We start from the raw sequence: 23,916 nt of genomic DNA, 5'->3' as shown, positions 1-23,916 counted from the left end.
CTTGAAAACGGGAGGGCCCGTAAATAATATTTAAACATCTTCGGGCAAGCGCACCCGTTGATATGACTTCGTTAGATGATGTTATTTCGTGACTTCCAGTCTGCTATATCAAAAAATATGGAATCGCCCAAACGTAGGCTTCTAAACTAAGAGACGCACACGATTTCAAATTGGTATTTCTTCACTGGCATAAAATTTTCCCAGCGGGATGGTATTTGTCTTGTGAGGTTCAGATTGCAAAGACAGGAACATTCGGCACCAGTCATTTAGGCGCCTATGGACAATTAAACCTATCTGTATTTTGTATATATAACGAAGTCTTTGGCCAGCATAAGGGCATCGACCCTTTCGGCCAGGGTTTTCTCGCTGCAGATCGTTCTGGCACACTTCTTTGAGTCGCATGTTATATGGCCTAAAACTTGATTGTATGTCTTGGTGGTTCGTGGCACGGTAATGGCCCGATACCCAATAATAAAGAGAGATGGCTACCTGAATTCGCGCGCATCGTGAAAAATTTTTGAAAATATTGCATAAATTTTCAAAAAATACTCTATGATTTATGCTAATTCACGAAATGATTTTGGGCCTCCTTCGAGCTCGGGCCCCCCTCCATTTGGGGGGTTTGGGGTGCGGCAGTTACGGTGCTGCTGCTGCAAGGGAGTGGCGTGTGGAACGTGTTGATAACCTGAGCACGGCGGGTGTTCTTACAATCACACTAATGTAGGCTACGTACATCGAATATCTATTTACTGTAGATACTTCTTACGCAATGAAGAGCAAAGCTAATAGGCTACTTCTGACGTAATAATGAGCAATAGCATTTGGAAATCAGATGTGTGTGCTATCACGAACCTGGTATAATATCTCTTCCTTGTTCACGAATGTTCAGTTTATGTCATAGTCCTTGTACAAATAAAAAGTAATCGTTCGTTCACCAAGAAATCGATTAGATATGGGAAGTAGTCGATTACGATTACGATTACTTCGGAATTTTTTCGAATGTAATCGATTGCGATTACGATTACTTGAAAATGCTGTAATCGTCGTAATCGATTACGATTACTAATCGCGATTACCCCATGTCTGTATACTACTTACAAGATTTTAAAGCATACCTTATTTACTTTACACATTGGAATTTGTTATGTAGGAAGTATATTTGTGACAATTTCACATCACTATCATGAGAGAAATTGTAACAACAGCGTGAAATAAACCCCATATCAAGGTAACTGATTATATTTTGTACAATTGCACCAATTTTTAGTATCCTTGTCATTTTACTTTAGTCACAAAGATCTACCGTATTGTTACTAAAGTAGACATGAACTGCTAAAAACGTGTAACCCCTTGACTTGCGTACTTTTCATTTTCTACTTCCACTGGAAGCAGTCTTTAAAATCACCACTTCTACTCGTAATCCAGTCGAAATTTAGATTCTCGCATTGTAAACCCTCAGGTAATCTGATTGCTAGGTCAGTGGTTTTCAACAGCCAGCCAGCCAAATATATTTTAATTTTATATCTCATTTGCAAAATGCAAGGAATTGGACAATCGACCGTGAACGATAGAAATCAAGCATCCAATTTTAAATTGATTTGGAAATTTGAAACAATTTTTTGGCATCACAATATGATATAGACTCATGGTATACTTTGGACTTGGCTCACGTCACAATGTGTTGAGTGATGCACCAAGCTGTGTAGCCTACAACTCTTTTAAAACCAGTTATATGTGAAAGCTTAGTTCACTTGATCAATCTTTGGCTTGATAGAATTCATTGTTGTTTGCAATTAGACTTGTGAATATGTTGTGTCTGCCATAGGTTTTCAAAGAAATTGAAGAGCAAGTGGACAGTGCGGTCGCTGTACGTGTATCCTACCTCGAAATATACAACGAGTCCATGTTCGACTTGCTCTCGACGCTGCCAGATTCATCAGGTCCAAGTGAGTTGTAATCTAACGCTTGATAGCGGACATTTGTTTTACTGTCTTTGACGCTGTGTTTTGTCAAGGTGAATCCTACAAGGCAATGACGATAGTTGATGCGGAAGACGGCAGCGTATGCATTAAAGGCCTATCTCTTCATCAAGGTTTGTAAATGCCAAATCGGATTGTACAAATTGCTTTGCTATTTCTCATGTGTTTATTTTTTGTTAGGGATACGTATTTCATCATACATATTATAACTAGGGCTGGACGAAATCGAATACATCAGTGATTCGATTCCGAATCGAGTGTTAGAGCATCACTTTTTGCGTAATCATACCAGTATGGATGATGTGATAAGTTCAGAGATATGTACCTTTTATGCGACCACGAATAATATATTGATCGTCCTACATCACATAGAAATAAATTTTGTATTTCATTGCACTTACTGTGGTAGTTCCGAACTGCACTACGTGTACACGCAATTGAGATTTCAAAGCTTCCGCGTTGGGCAATAGTACCAAAACTATAATTCTCGTAGATAATAGAACGTGCAGTGAAATGGATTGTATCATTTCAGTACTCGAAAAAATCGCCTGTCACTACTTGTCTCGAATCGTTACAATTGATACTCAATTCATTGTGCCCAGCCCCAATTATAATGCAGAGAGTAAAGTTTTTGTGTCAGTTAGTTTTTTTTTTATATGACTCAGGAAGGTTGCTTTTGCAAATTGCTCTCACAAAATAGAGTTATTATGGGAGAAGAGGCCAAGATGAGACACGGGGAAAGATGAGACATGCAATTTTTGCATGGAAAAATTTTCTGATGGACAGATTCCTTCGACTATGTTGTTCCCATAATGTCATTCTATAGTCCTGCCATATTAACAAAGCAAACAAATTTGAGGTTGGGCAGAAAAATGCCCAAAACTATCTATGTCTATGTCAGTTATGTGAGTTCATGTTTGTAAGGGCATACCTATCATAATACTTCATATTATAAAACAACATTACTGGAGCTGGTTGAGTTCGATATTAGCTGTGTAATCATGCACTTATCTCTGACAAGTGATTGACAAATTTTTTTTATTCAAGTTTATACAATAATTGAGGTGTGGGGGCAGGGGCGTAGCCAGCCAAGATAAAAAGGGGGTAGAACTGAATAAAGGGGGCAGAATGAGCCTCTATGCGTCATACCTTAACGATAGCGACTTCTGTATTCCGTACGCTTTACGGCTTTGTGAAAGCGTGACTAATTGGCAGATCTAATTACTGAAAGCGAGTTAGCAATCAACAGCTTGCACGGGGATCGTGTTAGCAATCAACAACTTGCACAGGGATCATGTTACCATGCGCACGCGCTCATCCCGTGAAAGTGCAGGAGATCTTATTTGTATTCAAATAAGTAATCGACCTTGAAACAATACCAGAACAACATTTCACGACGAACAATCTATCATCGCAGAATCTGTTATATCTTCATGAATTTTGACATGATTCAATTCGCGTGTAAGAGTAACGTCTTCTCAGGCGTTTTAATTCCATTCATTTCGAACATGGCGCATATACTAATTGTACCGGCGTGTGAATAATGACTTATTCGCAAAGCGAGGGAATCTCAAACAAGTTTCGGCGCGGCTATTGAAGGCTGAATGCGTCCCGGTGGGATACCGATCACGAAAGGCATAATCTAGTATGACGTATACATGGTGATTGAGGTCAAGACAATGCACAACAATGGCGTCAAATATAAAATGCGAATAGAATGTATTGTGTCTTCACGCTGTTTTGGGGAACAGGCTCGAGTTCGGCAAAGCACGAATCAGATGCGATTGCTTTAAAACATGATTTCATTCAGTTATAAGTTGTTATTTTCATGTTGTTAATGTTCATTATCGTTTACAATGAACTGTTGATGAGAAAACAACGCGTGAACTACGAGACAAATGTGATTATTGCGCGACGACTGCATTCAGAATAAAGGGATTAAGCTGATCCAGAGATGCCACTGAGATAGTTTGGAAAAACCCAGATTTGGATGTTAAAAAAACCCAGAAAAACCCAGATCCTCTATTTTCACCCAAATTTCTATGATATAGCTGTAAAACAATGACTGAGAGTCATCAATGACAGTTATACGGACATAGAAGAAGTTTTAGCCCTTGATATTGAAATCCCAACAGTTCATTTCCATACTATAATATGCATGTTGGTCAGTAAAATGAGCAAATCCATCGAAATAAGATGTTTTCCTCTCGGCACATTGCTACCAGGCATTCGGTATGGGGTCAATATGTAGTGTATTTTATATTCGGAATGTTAGTAACAATGCTAATCCCCATGTATCGTGAAGATGATTGTAGGGTAGTTCTATAGTGACTGCGAGCTGACCAGAGAGATTGAAAATAGCTTTTGATTCATTAAACCTGGGACAAACACTTTTATCTGGGATGTTTAGTCGAAAAAAAAACTGCCAAATCATGAAATTAAGAGTACATTTGCATTTAACAAACCCCTCTCACTCTGAATAACTTGCCTGGTTGCCCAAAATGTTTCTATTTGAGTGTCCCTGTTGAAAGTGAATATACTCTGATGTCAACATGGTAAATTAGTTAGATCAACAATTGGTCTTTCCATGTGCATAAATTGCATACTTTACAGCAGTTACATAGTATTTACTGACACACAACGAATTTGTTGCAGCGCTACCGGTAGCTTTCAAGTCCTAAATCAGAGTTGCCCTGTGAACATGACTTTCTGCGACCTAGTAGTCAGTATTCAATGACGCTCTATCGCAGAGGTCTCAAACACGCGGCCCGCGAGACCATTTTGTGCGGCCCGCGACGGCGTTTTACATTTCGAAGTATTCGACAATATTTTTCTACCAATTTTTGAGAACTTAAAATTCTACTCCAGAAGCCTCAAACTACTCATCAAACTTCACTAATGCATCACTTTCAATAGTTACCAATCAGTGGAAGATCAACTATTACGTGACATTACTTGTTTAATATGGTAAAACATGACCCGTTGATGATTCGTGACTGAAAATTGTGATTTGAACTTGAGCGCGACCCTCTGTAGAATTACTCGTACTCGTCACGTCAAACGTTACAATCAGAGAAGGACTTTTGTGACTCGGAATGCCGTGACTTGGTACAACCACGCACGCAATAAAGCATCGTGTCCTATATGGTGTGGAAACAAGCAAATCTCACGGCTCAGTGAAATTGGTCTTTGTCACACTTTGGTCAAAGGCAATTTGACGGTAATTTCTGACCGGCTTGTCCTGCATTAGCCTAAATTTGATAAAACGGGTATCAATGGATTGCTACCACGGTACTGATTGCGAAAATATAAATTTATTCTGTTCGTGGTCCTGGAACTCCCCAAAATAAGCCTCGAATGTTGCATTGTATGTGAGTTTGGTATTGTGATGCAGCAATGACGTCTGGGTTCAGGCGAGGACCACCGCAAGATGCGAGCGTATTGGCCATTGTTACGCAAGCGATTGAGCTCTCTCACTCTCGTGCGCATTTGCTCTTGAGCTGCTCAGACGGCGGCATGGCTGCGTCACACTACCAAACCCAATTACAATGCAATATTTGAGGCTTATTTTGGCGAGTTCCAGGGCCACGAACAGAATAAAATTGATATTTTCGCAATCAGTACCGTGGTATAGCATTCCATTGATACCCGTTTTATCAAATTTAGGCTAATGCAGGACAAGCCGGTCAAAAATTACCGTCAAATTGCCTTTGACCAAAGTGTGACAAAGACCAATTTCACTGAGTCATGAGATTTGCTTGTGTCCACACCATATAGCAGGATTAACATACGCCCTCTTTTAAGAGGATTTGTCCTCTTTTTTGACTTTTTTGAAAGTGTCCTCGGAGGACGCCCTTTTGTCCTCTTTTTTTGAAAATTTAGGTCAGATTTAGAGCAAATTGCGAGTGATATGCCGTGAATTAGCACAGATGTGACGCTCCGGCGGGTATTTCGGAGCGAAAAACGGTGATTTTAGCTCTGAGCGAAAAGATGACCTTTTTTTAGTCATCCATCTAGCAATGCGGAAAAATTCACAGGTTTTTGAGAATTCTTCCCCGATTTTGCTAGTCTCAAAATTCTGAAAATGTGTCCTCTTTTTAGATTTCCAAAATATGGTAAGCCTACCATATAGGACACTATGAACAAACTATCAAACTGGTAGGAGAAATGGTAAAATATCAAAAAGCCGTAGTTGCGTTGCGTAGCTTATTTAGATATCTAAGCATGTAGGACAGTGGTTCTCAACCTTTTTGTGTTCGCGGACCCCTTTTGAACCGTCGCGGACCCCCTGATGTTTTAGTTCGAATTGAGCTCTATTATTGTGCAACCGTCATCTGTCTTCTGCTAATGATAACTGTAGGCTAGTGATAAACAGCAACAAAATGACTTTTCTTGAAAATAAATCGTACTATTTATGTAGAAATATTTCAAAGCAAATTCTGCAACTGCCCCAAAGTTTCACTTCAAATTTAGCTTTTTTTCTTTTTATCGTGCGACCGTTCCTGGCCCCTGCAAATAACAACTGTAGTGATGAACAGCAACGAAGTGACCACTGACCATTCTTGAGAAAAACATCATAGCCTTTTATTTATGTAGAAATTGGAAAGACTTTTAATAATTTAAACTGAAGCGAATTCTGAAGCTGAATATTTTGAAATGCGTGGTCGTGTCTTGAAAATACGCGCCTTCGATTTGGTATAAACGAGTGTTGAAAATCCGTTTTCACAAAGAGAGGTGATGGCGAATGTAATAACGTAACGTAACACGTAACCCTTTCGAAAATCCATTTGGTTGTGATCGCAACAAACATAGCACCGAAATTGACAAACTAATTTTTTTATTGAACATATACCATCCAGCCTGATCATTTCTATCTAGTAGCTCATCTCGAAGTTATTATGGAAAAATGGTTAGGTATATCACAGGAGAAAAAGGATTTTTATAAACGTTTCGAAGTCACCATGATTGACTAATCAAGCTTTTAATTTTTACACAATCTCCAACAAGACACCTCCACACAACAAAATATTTGTATCAGTAAGCTATTAGCGATTTAGCAACTAAAATGAATCTGCGCAGTAGGATATTTCATATCAGACGGCCATTCTGTTTATGTGAGTTCTACTAGTAATGAAGCGAAACTGCCTCGTGATTTTCCTAATTAAAAAAAATGAAAATGAGGTTATCAACTATGTCGTAACTTAAGAGGCTTCGCGGACCCCCTGAAAATGCTACGCGGATCCCCAGGGGTCCGCTGACCCCCGGTTGAGAACCGCTGATGTAGGAGGTATGGCAACCGACATAGGCATTATGTTTCCCCTTTGATATAGTTGGTTACATCCCGTGTCATCTTGGGCATTTTTATATATGTTATTGTCGCCAATTTAATGTGACGAGCATTAGTCGTAGCCTACGCTTCACAGCTGTAACACCTACGGATTCTTCGGCGATAGCAGATTTCTATTGTTATTGCACAGATTTATTATGTTCAAGTTGTTATTGCATGATCTGTTCCAACATTCGAAGGTAAAATCAAACGCTGATTCTATTAGACTTCCGTAATGACATGTCAATATAGCCTAGTTATCAGGAGTAGACCTATGCTCGAAACCCGGAAATAAGGCCTATTTTGAAATACATTGAATTCCCCTATTATTGGTGGTGCGGCCCGCGGTGCCATCAAAAATAGGAAATTGGCCCGCGAGCACATTTGAGTTTGAGACCTCTGCTCTATCGCATCACGCCAAGACCTCTCATTTTAATAGTAAATGGGTCTCTTTGGACTCTGCCGTTTCAATCACAGTGGAATCCGTCGACATTAGAAGATCTTACTAATCTAATAATCAATTTTGCGCCGTAAAATTGACCTGACTAACACGATGTTGAAAAAAAAACAGATTTCAAGCACAAAAACACAGAAACCCAGGTGATGCTCGAAAAACCCAGATCTGGGTGGAAAAACCCAGGAGTGGCATCTCTGAGCTGATCGCTAACCCTCGTCAAGAGAAAAATCTAACAATGCCCCTTTCACGCTTGCATAGACGCGCTTCCATAGACGAGAGATCGACGAGAAAAAGGCATGTAATCAGCGATCGGCGTCGCGCGCAGCAAATTGAAATTAGGCGATAATGTAAAGAAATGTTGTTATAGCAATAGCGTTGACTTGGGATTTTCGGGATAGAATCGAGCCTGGAAGGGGGTAGAACGTTCTTCAATTCTACCCCCCTGTCTACGCCCCTGTGTGGGGGTAAGATGAGACAAAACCATGGGGTTAAGTTGGGACATGGATATCAGAGGGCTTTTCTATTGAAAACCTAGCAAGATTCAAAATTTACTGTTGAAGGCACACTTAATGTATTTATTTATCTAGTAGTTGACCAGATGTGACATTACAAGACAAAATAATAACGAAACTCCTATTGTTGCTGGATCCCATGGACCATTGGATTTCGATGTCATTTAAATTTGCGATTGTCGGTACGTAGGGAGAACTTCCAAACGGTTGCAGGACCGTATTAAAGAACACATCCCACCGTCTGTCAAATCTTATATCTCGAAATTGCAGCATATAAACAATCCGCTTGTTCTCGAGCATAACCAGGCCATGGGTCAAAAATCTTCTATCGGCAAGCATTTACTAGAAAATCATACATGTGCTGCTAACTATCACGAGGACATGTTCTCTAATTGGCTAAGGGTCGCACTTTATTTCATTTGTCTGTTCTTGAGTTCACCATCATCACTATGAGTCAACGTAGTCTATGCCAACAGAAAGAATTTGTACATCATTTGAAAATCGCGCATTAACTTGTTTTGCTTCGCTCCATGCCAACGCTTCAATTCTCTCGTTTTCCTAACTTTGTATATTTTCTGTGTGACGTCATAATTAGCGATATATATTGTTGTTTAACATAGTTATTCGAATTCTCGCCATATTGCTGACGATATCCCCTGACGAGGGTCAGCCGAAAAGCTTCGGGAATAAATATGAATATTTTATTCAAATATGTTATGATTTAAATTTGTATATGATGTACAAATTCTTTTTAAAAGTGAATTATTTCATGATAATTAAATTTTATCCATGGTGTTGCTAGTTGATTCATCATTCGGGATGAATTGGTGGTGTAATGAGCAAGAATTGCTTGTTGTCTCATCTTGAACACAGTGTGTCTCATCTTACCCTCACCATGGGGTAAGTTGAGACATTTTAGCAAGGATTTTTGACAGCCAAGAAATCCATCAGTATGTTGTTCAATATAACTTAAGCCATAGTCATAAATAGTACAGATCACAGGCTTTCCATTAGTACCAAAATTAATCCTCAGAAGGCATTACTCTTTGAGTGGCGCGCAGAAAAGTGTCTTATCTTGGCCTCCTCTCCCCCTTTGTCACACGTTATCAGCGTATGCTCTGCTCTGTTATACATATCGAGCAGAAGTGAATATCATGTTTTAGATTTGTATTTCTTGTGTACCGGTTATATCATTCAAAGAGCTTCTTGGAGGTACAGAACTTCAGCATACAATTGAAGAGTAGCCTATATCATTCGGGGCAACCTGAAACTGCTGCCATTAATAAAAACTTTCAAGCTACTTTGATAAGTGTTTAGAAAAAGTACCTTATGATGTGACCCATTTATTTACTTGCAAATATCCAGTGGATATTCAAAAAACGTCTATAAGTCCATATGTTTTATTAAATGGGTGCACTGTTTGCCAATTTTGAGCTACAATGGATAAATTATCATCCGGTTATACCATCCTTCATTACTTGCTGATGAGTTGTATCATCTGGTTGCTGCTTACATTTAAAACCAGCTGATATGTCACTGAAAGTTGCATCAATTCACTGTTGTAGTATTTGACAGCTGCCAATGAGGGAGAAGCACTCAATCTCCTATTCGAAGGAGAAACGAATCGCGTGATCGCAGCTCATTCTCTCAACAAAAACTCTTCACGATCCCACAGTATCTTCACCCTTCATATTGAAGTAAGGTATTTTCAATTTGCTTTGTGTGTGTAGTGCAGTATCGAAAATGAATCGTTCTCATTAGTATACTTGTACTAAAGCACTTTCTCATTTTTGAAAGAACCTGGCTTGTGTATGACTTATACTATAGTCTTAGTGACCTGGTGAGAGTGATCATGATCTGCCACAATGTCAGAAAATCTGCTTCACAGTAATCATCGCAGTCTCATAAAGTTTAGCCTGCTTATGATTGCACACAAGCAAAGCACTGAAGCTTGCAATAGCGCAACAAATAGCCTTAACAGAGGTAATGATAGGGTTTCTGGTGGAATAAATATACAGTAAGCTACGAAAAACTCAGCTGGAAAGAAACAGAAATTAACTACAGCAGGTACTGGCAGGTAATGTTACACGGCAACGTAAAGTCTCATTTATAACATCACACGCAATTGTAAAAGCAAAGTGGTTCAAGCCCTACATGCTGCATAATAAGCTTAAAGATATTGTCTTGCTTGGCACGTGAACGTTAAAACCATTAACATTGATATACTAATCCCTAAAATTGTTCTCAAATTTGAATCTCATCCATAGCAGATTTTTGCTACTGATCCAAATCTCAGTGGAAATCGATTGCAATTGTTAAAACTATTTTTACAGTCCAGATCAAGAATTCAGTCAAATGCAGGATATGTGACTTCAAAATTGAATTTCGTCGACCTGGCCGGGTCCGAAAGAATCAGCAAGACCGGGGTGAGTACCAGGGGTTGAAAAATTGTAAATGATAAGAAATCTCGGTTTCAGATGTAGTGAAAATAGATGGCATCGAAAAAAAAGCCTGGGAATCATATAGTTGAATAAGTAGTGACCCTACTTTCGAAATTGGCATGTTATGTATCCACTACTAGACTTGATGGAAAGTGATCTCAATGGACGTCACCGAATGTCTGTTGTTTTTATATAGCTAGATTGACAGCAGTCATATTCCACTCATTAATTATAGATATATATATATGCAGGGTTGCCATCGACATGGACCCAAAAATAAGGACAGTCGAAAAATTCTAGATTAGCATTAAAAAACGTTTTTGAACGTACTTTGTATTTGTAGGAGCCATGGCACATCACATTCCATACTTTTCGCCAGAAACAATCTGCTCCAGTAACTCCTTGTTATTAGAAAGTGGTTCATGGATCTCACGAGAGCTCAGATCTGGGTTCACCTGGGCCGAAACAGCACTTCGTCAGCTCCCCTAAAAAAACACTGGTCTTGACCCCCCCCCCACCCCCATAGGGTGATAAACCAAACGTCTCCACCTCGTTGGGATTAGAGGCGTCAACCAAGATGAAAAAAGGCCGTATGCCTATACACCATGCTCAGACAAAATCCTGGAGCAAGAACTCGAGTAACAATGCTTGTGGTCTTGGTCCTGGCCGAATAAAATTTATTTGCGATGCTGGAATCCGGAAATATTGTTTTGAACAATTGCGATGTGCAATCGTTGGTCAGGAATGATTGCTGGAGTTTGACAGTATGGAATGCCCGGGTACCCGCTGCAGCAGCTGCCTTGTCGTCTGTGGTCGTTGGTGCTGATCGACTTGTGGAAAAATTATTCATCGATTGGCTCAAATTAATCATTATGACACACTTCTTGTGTTTTGGGTGATGTGAGTTGAAATAGCGGTCATTCCTATGGCCTCAAGGTCAATGTCACAATTGCAGATTTTGCTATGTGCGAAACACTCGCCCTTCAAACTTCGTTAGATATCTTTGAATTCTCTTTGATATCGTCACGAAAAACGTTTTACGCCTGCTCATTTTTACTAATCAGATTTAGCCTTATTAGTAGCTAAAACTATGTGCGCATGTGGATAATTTAACAATGAATAATAGCTTTAGGCCTACTACTTTTTAACCAATGTGTCGACTGCACTGCTCATTTTCTCACTACGCAAGAAATGCTGCCTTCCCCAGAGCTTGAGCTTATTCTGCTGTAGACCAAACAGCAGGAACCTGGTACTGCTGTTTGGCCTACTGCTAAAATGACGTTCGCCGTGGTAACTTGGTACAGACGAAACCATTCTCGGCCCGAGGTATCTCACCACTTAGAAGTCTAATCTTATGGTGAGTACCTCACAAGAGTTCCTTTATTTTATGATGTCATAAAATCTCGACACAAAAGCATAATTTATGAATATTATGCAACACGAATACCAGAGGAAAACGATTGAAGTTCTGTAGTGGTTGAAAATAAGACAAAATAAGGACACAAGTCGAAAATAAGGACATTTCTTAGAAATAAGGACAGTTGAGTTTTCTAAGACGTGGACCTTCAAAATAAGGACAAATCTTAGAAATAAGGACGGTATGGCAACCCTGTATATATGGGTTACATGTAATTGATGTTTCATATAGGCCCATATATGACTACATTGTATAAGGTGACCAGCTGACTTGAAGACCTGATGGTCGTATCGCTGACCACCATTTCACCGCGATACTTTCTTGCATTTGGAAATAAACTTCTGTCTGTCTGTCTGTCTGTCTGTCAGAAGCGGTCAGTAGCAAAGTACTGTTATCATAACTACTGCGCGATATCTCCTAGTATCACGATAACACTATAGATTTTCAAACACTGCTCTATTTATCATGAGTGATTCTGCGTTGTTGCAAAATGCATCTTGGAATTTCAAAATTCCAGTTCAGCTCAGAGTAACCACTAAATATGTGTGACTCCTCAACCAAATCTACTTTTTGGAGCTACTTACTTCAGTAGCCTACTACGGTGAATCGCAAATTACAAAATGATTGTACTATTTTGTTATCATCATTCACAGTCAGAGGGTCTAATCCAACGAGAGGCGATGTACATCAACAAATCGTTGAGCTTCCTTGAACAAACCATAATTACACTTGCTGAGAAGGGAAGAGACTATGTTCCGTTTCGTCAAACAAAACTAACGCATGCCTTGAAGGTTGCTTTCAAAATTCTGTTGAAATCTTGATGGATTTAGGATTTGCTGAATCCCTGTTTCAGGACTCAATCGGAGGAAGATGCTGCACCAATCTGATAGCAAATGTTTATGGGGAAGAAGCCCAGTTGGAGGAGACAGTACATTTGCATTTGTTTCAACATTTTATCAACGTGCTTTCGGAATGTACAATGTTGGTCAGACATGGTGGAATGATCGCTCATCTACCACAATACGTCAATACACGTCGATCTACACATCTAATACATTACTATAGATGACTGGTGCGCAAAATGAAATGTGCAGAGTCAATGAAATCAGATTTTCACATACTTTAAAACCAAAACATAATGATTATGTATTGCAAATGAGTGTGATCGATTACTTCTAATAAGTGCGATCAGATGCAATAGCAATGACGATGATTCTCACTTACATTTACTTTACTTCCTTGAATTTGATATAAGGATTGATAGCCCTTGAACCACGGCGACTGATTCGTTTTCAAAAATTTCATCATTTGTAGTGCCATTGGTTATTTTGCGTTCGTCTTAAAGATGCACCTGCAATTTCGCAAGTTGCCTCCTGGAATGAATTACTAAAAGTATCTGACCATGTTTCAAATGAACTTTTTGAAACTACTTACCCGAGTAATTTTTAAACAATTCGTTTTCCAATTGGAGATCGCTATTTCTACTTGTAATTGAGTAGTAACGCCGGGTCGCTGACTACTTTGACCATGTCTGAGTACAAGCATGCTGCATCGCTTGTATTTTACTTCAGTTTTGTACTAAGTGCAAAAGTTAGTATCAGATAGTATCAGTACTATGGCTGGGCAAAATCGAGAATGAAAATTCTGCAACGTTAACATATGTACCCTTCATGCGACCACAAAGAATAGAATGACAGTTCTAAGTAACATTAATGATATTTTTTCAATCATACCTCTCATTGCAATTTATGACAATGCTGTGAATTGAATCTGTAAAATGAATACCCGATTCTGATTCAAGTACTCGAATCATCAAGCCCAGCCCTGATCACTACCATTCGCTATTGACAATACTCCTAAAATTGATATATATCTCGGGCTTTATTTGCAGCTGTCCACTCTGAGATTTTCGATGCGAATGAAGCGTGTTGCGGTACAACCTGCCAGGAATGTGAGTTACGATCCGTGGATTCTCGTCAAGGAGCTCAAGAAGGAGATCAACCATTTGAAAGACGTGAGAACACGGTGAAAGTTTATGTAGTGTAGATCATTTTGCAGCCTGTAATGGAAAAACATGGTATGCGCCTGTTTATCAGGACTTCTGCAGAAGGCGTCAGTAACAAAGCATTACTTACTTTTTACACTTTGAATTTTCGAAAAGTTGAAATTAGTTTTTGTGAATGGGGGCCAGTAACAAATTTCATGTACTTTTCAAATTGTCAAGTGCCTTCGCATACTTGTAGCACTTACTAACTTAAATCTCTTTCCAGGAACTGAGCATGCACAACACATTGTCCAACAATCCCCAAGTTCAATATGATCCTATCACGGAAGGTCAAATGAACGAAATACGCAAACAGGTAAAGCAAATCAGCCTTTCAACGAATCGTAAATTGTGCTGCTGTACTTGATAGCATCATTATTGAAAAATTTTGTTTTCCTCATTTTTTGTACCCAAATCAGTTATTGAAGGTATTTACTTATTATATTTTTAAAAACATTTTGGCGGGGCGCAATGATTCGAGTACTCTCGTCTTCATCGAGTGTTAATTCTCATGCTTCAAGACGAGCAGTGAGAGATTATTTTTTCAAACTAAAATGAAAGTCAATACTAATTTTCATTGTGGAAGCATTGAAACCTCGATTAGTCGTATTATAGCGTACAAAATATGTGGTACAAAGCTTCGCACGTTATGAAAATGGCATTTCTGTGTAGAAGTTATCAACCCACATCGTTGTCACAAAGTTTAATGAAATTGGCATGGTTGAGAAGATAGCAGATTATATTTCATATGATGTGGAACTGGCTTTATGGTTGCCCTGCCCCTTTCAACTTTGAACATCATCCATACTTAACGAAATGCAATGTGAAAGTGCCGTGAGTTGATCACGACTTCACGGATCTGACATTTCCACTAAGGATGTAACTTTGTGTACTACATGTTTCGTATGCCGCGATGCGACCAATCAACGTTTGCCGCCCTCCACAGTGAAAAATACTATCCAAAGTATAATTTCGTTGATAAATTAACTGTTGGGCGCAAGATGAAAATCATTTCTGTCCTCCAAAATTCCATCTCCCACTACTCGACTCGCATCCTTATTATAATGAATTGGCGGAATAGAGTAATCGAAACATTGTGGCCAGAGCTAACAGTATGTACTCGCTTAATTCATTAACCAATATCCGCTGAAGGTTCGTAAATTTATGGAAGGCAACACCACCGAAATCGACGTCAACAACCTTCGTCAAATCAAAGCGGTTTTCTCACAATTTCGCTCAGTTGTCATGGCGATGGAAGAGGCAACCCTGGCTAAGCTACGCAAGAAATATATTGTTATCGATCGAAGCAACCAAGAGGTTCTGGCCGCTCTGCACCGGGTCAGTCATTTTTACATAGTACATTCGTATACTTGAATTGAATCATGTCGGTGTATTGAATTTAACCTGAATATTCGAGTAATGAATGCTTGAGCCACTCGAATGACTCTCATTTTCATGCCAACGACTTGATATTCTGTGATACGATTGTTGATATACAATATTCCTTTCCATTCTCTATTATTAGCTGACCATGACGGCTAACTAGTTCTGGCAGGGTTCGAGTACCGTAATTTTCCATGTACAATGCGCAAAATTTTACCGATTTTTTGCCCTAAAATAGGGGGGTGCGTATTATACATGGGTACAGCAAGCCTTGGAAAAAAATCCCTCGATCAAAAACTTGAAATCCACAACTTTTTTCATGTTTGTTTGAATCGTGCATCACCTCTAGCCATTTGCCCCACGTAATTCGTATTATAGAGTGTAACGCGCTGCCAAATAGAGAAGCGTGTTGCCAATTAACGAAAAGCGTGTTTCTAATTAACGAGAGTCGTCTGCAAAGCACACGATCTCTTGCTGAGTTGGTTTGCAGTTTGTACGCGAGCGAAATCAGGTCGCTGATTGCTACAAGCGTGCGCGGCAATCCTTGTTGATTCATCGCATCAACGACAGGCCTTAACAATAGCATACACAAGAGGCCATGTGCACAAGATATAATCGCTTGCGTAATCAGTCGCATCTCCAACAGGACTGGTGCGCCCGAGATAACCGTTGGCCTGAGCAATCGCATCTGTAATTGTAATAGGTCTCTTGCGGAAGATGTGTGTCGCTAGCCTGAACTATCGCGTCGCCAACCTCACAGGTTTTGGCTACTATCTACTTTCGTTTAGAGACAATGCCGTTAATTGTAATATGATTAGCGATCAGTATGTCATGATTGTTCGACAGTGACATCGCAAAACAGAACAACATGGTGTACTAAAACGCAACTATTCAATATTCATGTACTGCGAATGTAGGGTGCGTACTATACATGGGTACAGGCTTTTTCCCAGAATATACACGTCATTTTAAGGGTGCGTATTATACATGGGGGTGCACTATATTCAGAAAATTACGGTACCTGAGAGATTCGATTCCAGGGTTGTAAGCAAGTCACAAGGCTCCGAGTCACAAGTCAGTCTCACTTTTACCGTTTTGACTCAAGTCAAGTTGAGTCATTTTCAATTCAGCACCGAGTCAAGTCCAAGTCAGCGAACAGAGGTTCGAGTCCGAGTCACAGTATTATTTATGACACGAGTCCGAGTTCAAGTCATTGAGTTCGCTGTTCAGTTTTGAGAACAAGGCATGTTCAGACTACTTTTTTAAAACTACGCTCAGGTGATATCGACTGCCTCCCATTAATATTTTACTAGCTTACGCACTCTAGGTTCTAGCCTTATTTCACAAGTAACAGTACTAATAAACGAAATACCTAACCACACTATTCTTCCCAGTTACGACTTTGCCGGGTCATGCACAGTTCGACTAAATGTTGAGTCATGACAACCTTAATTGATGGCAGAAATCATGACGTTGTGTTCAGTCAGGAATTCCTTGTGACGAAGACGGCAATCTCTCTACCTTGGGAGAAGGCGCGTACACGGCGGTCACTGCCACAACGTCCAGCATTGGCATGCCGACCACAACCAGCAAAAGTACCGGCAAACCCGCCGTCGCTGCCCAACAGCTGCCCACAACCTCGGCTATCAAGCGCAAGAGCGGAAGAAAATCGACCAGAGCTGGAGGGAGGGAGGATTTGTAGACTGAGAATGTGATGTCTGTATTAAAAGTCGACTGATTTGCTGTGCCAGTACCGATAAAAACCGATCTTCCAAAAATATGGCATCTATCATATTTAGCGCCCGGCCATGATTGGTTTGACAATAATATCGAGTCAATATCACAGTTTAAAAGAAATATCGGTAAAACAACCACAACATGGTGATAGTTAGACCTTAATTGCAAGCACGCAAGTCAGTCAACTAATACAGAGTACACACTGGGATAATAACTTGATCGACAGAGAAACTTGTCAGCCGATATAATTAGGTTAACTTTACTACTAGGCCTACTCAATTCTCCCGTTCAGCGACAACATAGGCCTGTATTTGGACGACAGCAAGCCACCTAACAATCGGGAACGTGGATTGCTAGGCTTGTATTTTGAAATGTGAATGTCAATCCTAGGCCATTTCTCGCCAATAATCGCGAATACAATGTGGATTTGAGAATAGCATTGTCGTACTGGTGCCGTCGTGTCTGCGTCTCGCTGATCAATCAACACACTGCGTGCAATTCTTAATTAGGATTTCAAGGCGAGTAGGTGCAGCGAATTCGCGAGCGATGTTGATTGCCGACAACTTCGTCTTTGCAATTACGTATCGCGTCGGCCAATTAGATTAGATTTTCCTAAAATGCGTCTCTCGTTTTAGCAAGGCGAGAGAGAAATCGAGGGAAGAAAGTTGAGAACGTCAGCAATTGCCACAGCTGAAATGTAGCTGAACAAGCGCAGAATTCGTATAGAATTAGCGAATTATAATGACCTATTTTATCCTTTCGACTAATTCGGCGCATAATTCCAATATTTTTTAGGGGTGTTAGTCCCCTTAAATAACATTAAGACGCCATATTCGCCTTCTCATAAGTAAAAACGAATATGATAAACTAATAAATTAGCTAATATTAGAGGCTATATTTGACATCAATTTTTAGGTTTTTGAAAGGGGGGGTTCCGACCCCCTAAAACCCCCCCTGGATACGCCACTGCAAGTAGAAGTAAGTATTTTAGCTTAATTTCTCCCAAAAACTGAAAACTCTATAAGTAGTCTAAAATCATAACCACCAGTAAGTGAAACCTACCCGAGCACTCTGAAAAAGTACAAGTATTATGTCACTGACCACTTCTGTTTCCATGATGTGACCTTGCTACTCTAGGTCATGCCCAAGAATAGCGATTTCTGCAAAGCTGTTCAGTGTTCAGTCAGGCAGTAATCATATCTCACTTTTCTAAATCTTCAGAGCGTTTATTATATTAAAATAGCTTTGCAGTGATTGCTCTACTTGTGTAACAATGCTGACTAGGTTGACGAGACTGTGATCAACACGTTTGTTATTTTGCAGCCCCACGGGCCGTGGGGCAACGAGTCCCGCACAGCAGTCGGAAGCCAAAGTGGGTAAGGGCGCCACCAGTGGTGTAGCAGAGAGTAGCGAATCTTACAGAAAAGAAGGGAGCATCGTATCTGCAGAAAGTCCAAATGAAGAAAATGTTGTCGCCAGCAGACCGAGGTTTGTGTGAAGATTCGTTTTATTACTTCGGCACAGTTTCCTCGTTTCGCAAGAACTAGATAAGAGGTTTCCAACCTGTTGGCCATGACCACTAACACTTTTGGAATTAACAATCCTGGTAACTCAACCGGTTATAACTCTTATTGATAAAACTATCTTTCATAAATTCTTTTTCCTACTTGAAAAAATGCAAAAGCAAAAGTAGAACACACCTTTTCCGCTTCATTTGAGTAGTGTAAAGAAACAAGACATAGCTGGGTACTACTTGAAAAAATTTGAAAGTGCCTATCGATGAACATCTAGCAGGGTTGTGACCATGTCAATCTTACTTGAGTCAAGTCGGTCATTTTCAACTCACCACCAATTCATGGTGTTTAAACCCATGTCGAAGTCATTGAATTCACTGTTCAATCTCGAGTTCAAATCCGGTTTAACTCTCTTCTGCGAAACTCTCAGGGGATATCAAGACCTCGCATTCATAATATACTCATTTTTCTCAACATGTTTGTTTAAATCATTGGTCCCGACCTTTTGCAACTCATCGCCCCCTTATCAATCTTGACATGAATTTTCGCCCCCATATTTATGCATCCAAAAAAGAGGATGTATCATTTGAAAATTTATGCACCCAATCTCATAGCTGGTGAATTCACTTGAAAAGATGCCATTTTTTCGAGGTGGGAAAACCGGTTTCTGCTTCTCTTTTTCGTTGAGTTGACCTTTTTTTCGCATCACATGATGAATAGTCGTCTTCACGTGCAATTTTTGATCATTTTAATTCAATTTATCTCACTGGACGTTATAACATCTTCACCCCCTTCGCCCGCGCCGATATCGGTCCTGATGCACAAGGCTTGAATCAAGTCTTGAATGTCTCGAGTCACATGACTTGGTAGAGTGATGTGCCATGACTCGAGTAACAATCCAGCGAGTCTACTCATATTCCATTTTTAAGAGAATGACTCGAGTCAAAGAAAAGTTGCGACTCGAGTCATTGCAACCCTGTCACCTTGCACCGAGTCTCCTATTTATTGTGGAAAGTTATGATTTGACCAGCAGCACATTCTCGAGCCCAAACTTAAAATAGATTGCTATTTTATTTTCAGCACACCGCCCAATCGCCAACAAGCGTTTGAAGAATTCAAAAAGGAGAAAGGCCGCGAAATCGCCGCCATTTGGTCGGAGAACAAAAACATCCTGCAAAGCAAGAGACGAGCCGTACTTATCTACGAGTCAAATTTCTAGATTCAATACTCTTTAGTACTTGCCGTTTTTAGCTTCATGACATCACACATGCCGTGAATGCTACGAAACACATGATAGACGGTACACATCAGTCGCTGGAAGTCAAAAGGAGAGAAGGGAGAGAACAAGGTCGCTCGTTACTTCTAAAATTCAAATCCAAAACTTTTTCACTTGCAGACTATACTAGTAGCTGACTCGTACAAACTAGTCGAAACAAATCTGATTAGTCGAAAATCAACTAACTTGTGTTTTTTACTTGTTCCAGTAATATTTCTGTTTGCTGATTTTGACAAAGTTAGTAATTCTTGTTATTATTTTACATTTACAAAAAAATTCAGAAAACACGTGTTGTCGTTTGGTGTGAATTATGATACCGTTGTGTAATGTTCTTGCAGCAAGTGTCTACTTCTAGTTCTAATTGCGAGATTTGAAAAGGGAGTCTTTTCACTTCTAGTTGTAATCGCGAGTCTCGAAAAGTCAGTAGTTCTAGTTGTAGTTTACAAACTAAAATCAGACTTTTACAAAGTAATGGATTTTGAAAATGTGCAAGTCTGATTAGTAGTTCTTTTCATTATTATTATTTTCGTAAATCCAAAACACCACAAGATTGCCTACCCATCCTCACATCTTTAGGCTACACACACCAGTGCTCTCAGCTCTTTTGGAGTGGTGAAACCCTCAAGTCTTTCAGACAAATTGGTGCACCGTATTCCTAATAGCATTCAATGTATGCATAATTGATAGCTGATTACTAACAGAAAATTCCAGCCCGTCCACGCAGACCTACTCACGGTCTCTTTGGGTAACTGATTGCTGAAATAGATCATAAAATAGATCAGCTCCTTAGCAAACGTCACCCCCAGGATGTAAACTTTTCGTGTTCCTATACTGTGTTTTTCTTAAGGCGAATTCACACTTACCCGGTTCGCACAATAATTTGCGCGTAACGCACGTATCGCAAGACTCAATTCACACATTCACGTCTCGCGATCACTGTTTGGTAGCCGTGCGACGACCAACCGGACGTATATTCACACTGCCGCGGTTGATCAACTACGGTTGCAAGCGGTACACCCTGATTTCATTCCAGTTTGCTATGCCTCTTCAACGTATTGAAATATGACATAGGCCTATATAAAGCCCAGGTGGTTAGAAAGGAGTACTCGTAAGTTTTGTCTACTTTTTCAATAGGTTGTGTTTTATATCACTTCTATGCAACAACATAACTAGTCTACTTTTTGCACTTTGGAATATTTGCACCTATTCGTAGTGTCACAGGTCAGTTTGCGATAGTCACAAAGATGCACCCTGCAATTTCAAAGTGACCACCTCTGCTAAAACTATTCGAGCCATCAACCAAATCTACTATTCAAAACTACTTGATCACCTTTCATTTCTTCATTTCCTACACTTGAGGTAGTTTCCGCATGTCTCTGAAGTTGCTAATTCTACTTGAAGGCAAGTAAAACTTTACAGCAATACTAATGTATGAGTAGCAACGCTGAATATTCTGACCACCTTGGATAAATAGTCACCTATTCCTGATCATTCCAAGAAATCAAGTGTGCCTTACAATACAGAATTGAATTTTCAATCATATTATGCAATAAAATGACGAACAATAAAATGAAATGGTTACACTTGAAAGCAACATCTGCAAATACAGAATGCATACATTTGAAGAAAGCAACAAGAATAATATGCAATACAACGGTACCAATTATATCGATGCAGTAATAACCATAATAGACAAAACAGTATGCATGAAATAACAGTGCTAGTTTTCAACTGGTTCTTGTGATCATAAACTTGGAAAAATTTGCATAATGTCCTTCATTACTGCAGCAGCACACAAAGCCTCCGTTGACTCACAACTGTGCCGCCATAAAGTTCGCAAGATGATCATATTAGTCCAGGGTGCAGAAAACTGGTCAGTGCTCTTCTGTAGAAACTTTATCATCTCACCCTGAATAAGATATAATATATATGTTTCATGCATATCGTGACAAGTCATACATCACAGCTACACCTACCTGCAGCAAATGTCTGTCATCATAGTATCTTCGCTCTTCCCTGGTAATTGTCTGCCAATTGTAGAGTTCAATGATGCGTTGTTGGTCGATGCAAGAGATGACGTAGCAGTGCTAGTTTACACGTCAGCTGGGTTCACATCATTTGTCTTTGGCAGTGGTTTCTAAATCCCAATATTAAAAGCTTACTTTACAGCAATATCTTTGAATTTAATATGTCATAAAGAATTTTAATTCATGCAAAGATTCACCACAATTCACACTATCTGATGTTGCCACTTCAACTTATTCTGCTGCAGTAACCAATCTATCAGGGAAGTGACTTTCTTCAATATCTGACAGGTTGTCAACAGTGACACAGATCAGTATGGTCAACAAAGCAGCTAAAAATTTATACTTTATCACGACCTAGAGTTGGATGCGAGAAACATTTCCTGGTAGTATGACGTCCTATCTTGTGCAAATGCAGCATTTCAACTAGGAATAAATGAATATTTCCCCCCCCCCCACCCCCCTTTGCCAAAAATTCCTCCTCGAAGTCGACCATCGAGTTTTCACTTGCCCCACTGAATGAAGTTACAGCAGTAATACTAAAATGAATATTAGAAATGAATGGAAATGGACATACCAGTTGTTTGGAGTACATCAGCAATTGCTGTTAATGTAGGCTTTCTTCAACAACTGGCCTGATTTTTTAGTACGGTAGTGGAAAGGATTATAGAGTACAATTTCTGTAAACAGATGTAGTAAGATTGAAAAGACACCATTATGTAGCCTAGTAAAAATGCATGCATCAGTATAATATCAATCTGGATTCGTAAGATTTTCCAAATTATGGACAACCCTAGTATCCACACATCCTGGGCAACTCCAAACGGCGGAACGAGCGGACTGCGGAACTTGCGATACTAAACTGCGGACCGTAACAAAATAGCTCAATACTAAACGGCGGACCGCGGAACAGCGGAACATGTAATACTAAACAGCGGACCGAGCGGAACTGCGGACCGGGCGGACCATAACAAAATAGCTCAATACTAAACGGCGGACCGCGGAACATGTAATACTAAACGGCGGAACTGCGGACCGACGGACTATCACAAAATTTGCAATGTAAACGGCGGACCGCGGATCAGGCGCATCTCGTAATTTTCTCAAGTTATCTTTTCCTGTAATTTGTTGAAGTTTATATTTTGCTGAAAATTTTGTCAAGTAATTTCATTTTGTCAAGTAATGTAATTCTTCGGCGTCTCGTTATGAGTTACGACACAATTTTACTTTATTCCATGTCGTTTTGTACTTTATATGTTTTGTATTTCTAAAATGTAGTAAACTTTTAATGGTCATGACATTGTAATCTGTTGACACCGGACCACAGTGTCAGTTATATAATAGAGCTTCTATTAACAATTTCATCATTTCTAAAGACTGCAACACTGCGATGGGAAGTTGTCAAATGGACGGGGGAGATAGCGTATAGTGGTAAGCGCCCACCAATCCGGCGGACTCGGTTCGATTCCCGTCGGAGGTTTATCTGGGCTCCTCTCCCCCCGTCGTTGCCGTTTTTAAGGCGACAAAAAAGCCCAGTAAAAGACCTAACAAAAGAAAGCACTCACAAGGAATGGAAAGAACCAGCAGTAGAAAGGGCCGCGGCCTCAAGAAGTTCAAGATCGAAAAGAAGTGCGTTACATCGCGGACACTCCATAATTATGCCCAGGTGGATGTTAGATGAAAAGGATCGCAACTGCATTCGTGTCTTTCGACATCGCACTATCTGTTCATCACATTGCATTGTGTCTTATCGCATTGTACATTGTGTGTGACTTCAGATGAAAAATATAACCCAACTATATTATC

At 39.8% G+C, this 23,916-nt stretch overlaps 2 protein-coding genes across 3 annotated transcripts in view; both read left to right on the top strand.

Moving 5' to 3' along the window:
* Positions 1-23,916, top strand: part of LOC145459365 (pre-mRNA-splicing factor 38A-like) — a 78,611-nt gene that overhangs the window by 31,179 nt on the left and 23,516 nt on the right. The window lies entirely within an intron of this gene.
* Positions 1,749-20,440, top strand: LOC145458779 (kinesin-like protein KIF9). The gene is made up of 13 exons (XM_080337262.1): positions 1,749-1,946; positions 2,015-2,092; positions 9,850-9,971; positions 10,608-10,700; positions 12,786-12,923; positions 12,986-13,060; positions 14,024-14,146; positions 14,403-14,492; positions 15,329-15,514; positions 17,043-17,260; positions 18,620-18,784; positions 19,891-20,002; positions 20,062-20,440. Exons 1-13 carry the CDS (start codon positions 1,904-1,906, stop codon positions 20,221-20,223), a joined length of 1,605 nt encoding a protein of 534 aa, XP_080193388.1. The 5' UTR covers positions 1,749-1,903; the 3' UTR covers positions 20,224-20,440.

This window comes from Botryllus schlosseri, chromosome 16 (assembly GCF_051294905.1).
Source record: "Botryllus schlosseri isolate E-star chromosome 16, Bs_hap1, whole genome shotgun sequence".
NCBI lineage: Eukaryota > Metazoa > Chordata > Ascidiacea > Stolidobranchia > Styelidae > Botryllus > Botryllus schlosseri.
Note: the sequence above shows the minus strand (reverse complement) of the source record. Positions and strands in the feature narration are given on the sequence as shown.

Coding starts and splice junctions, on each gene's coding strand:
- LOC145458779 (XM_080337262.1), top strand. CDS start 1,904: ATGTTCGACTTGCTCTCGACGCTGCCAGATTCATCAGGTCCAA. Junction 15,515..17,042: donor TTCTGGCCGCTCTGCACCGG/GTCAGTCATTTT, acceptor CGTTGTGTTCAG/TCAGGAATTCCTTGTGACGA. Junction 18,785..19,890: donor GTTGTCGCCAGCAGACCGAG/GTTTGTGTGAAG, acceptor TTTTATTTTCAG/CACACCGCCCAATCGCCAAC.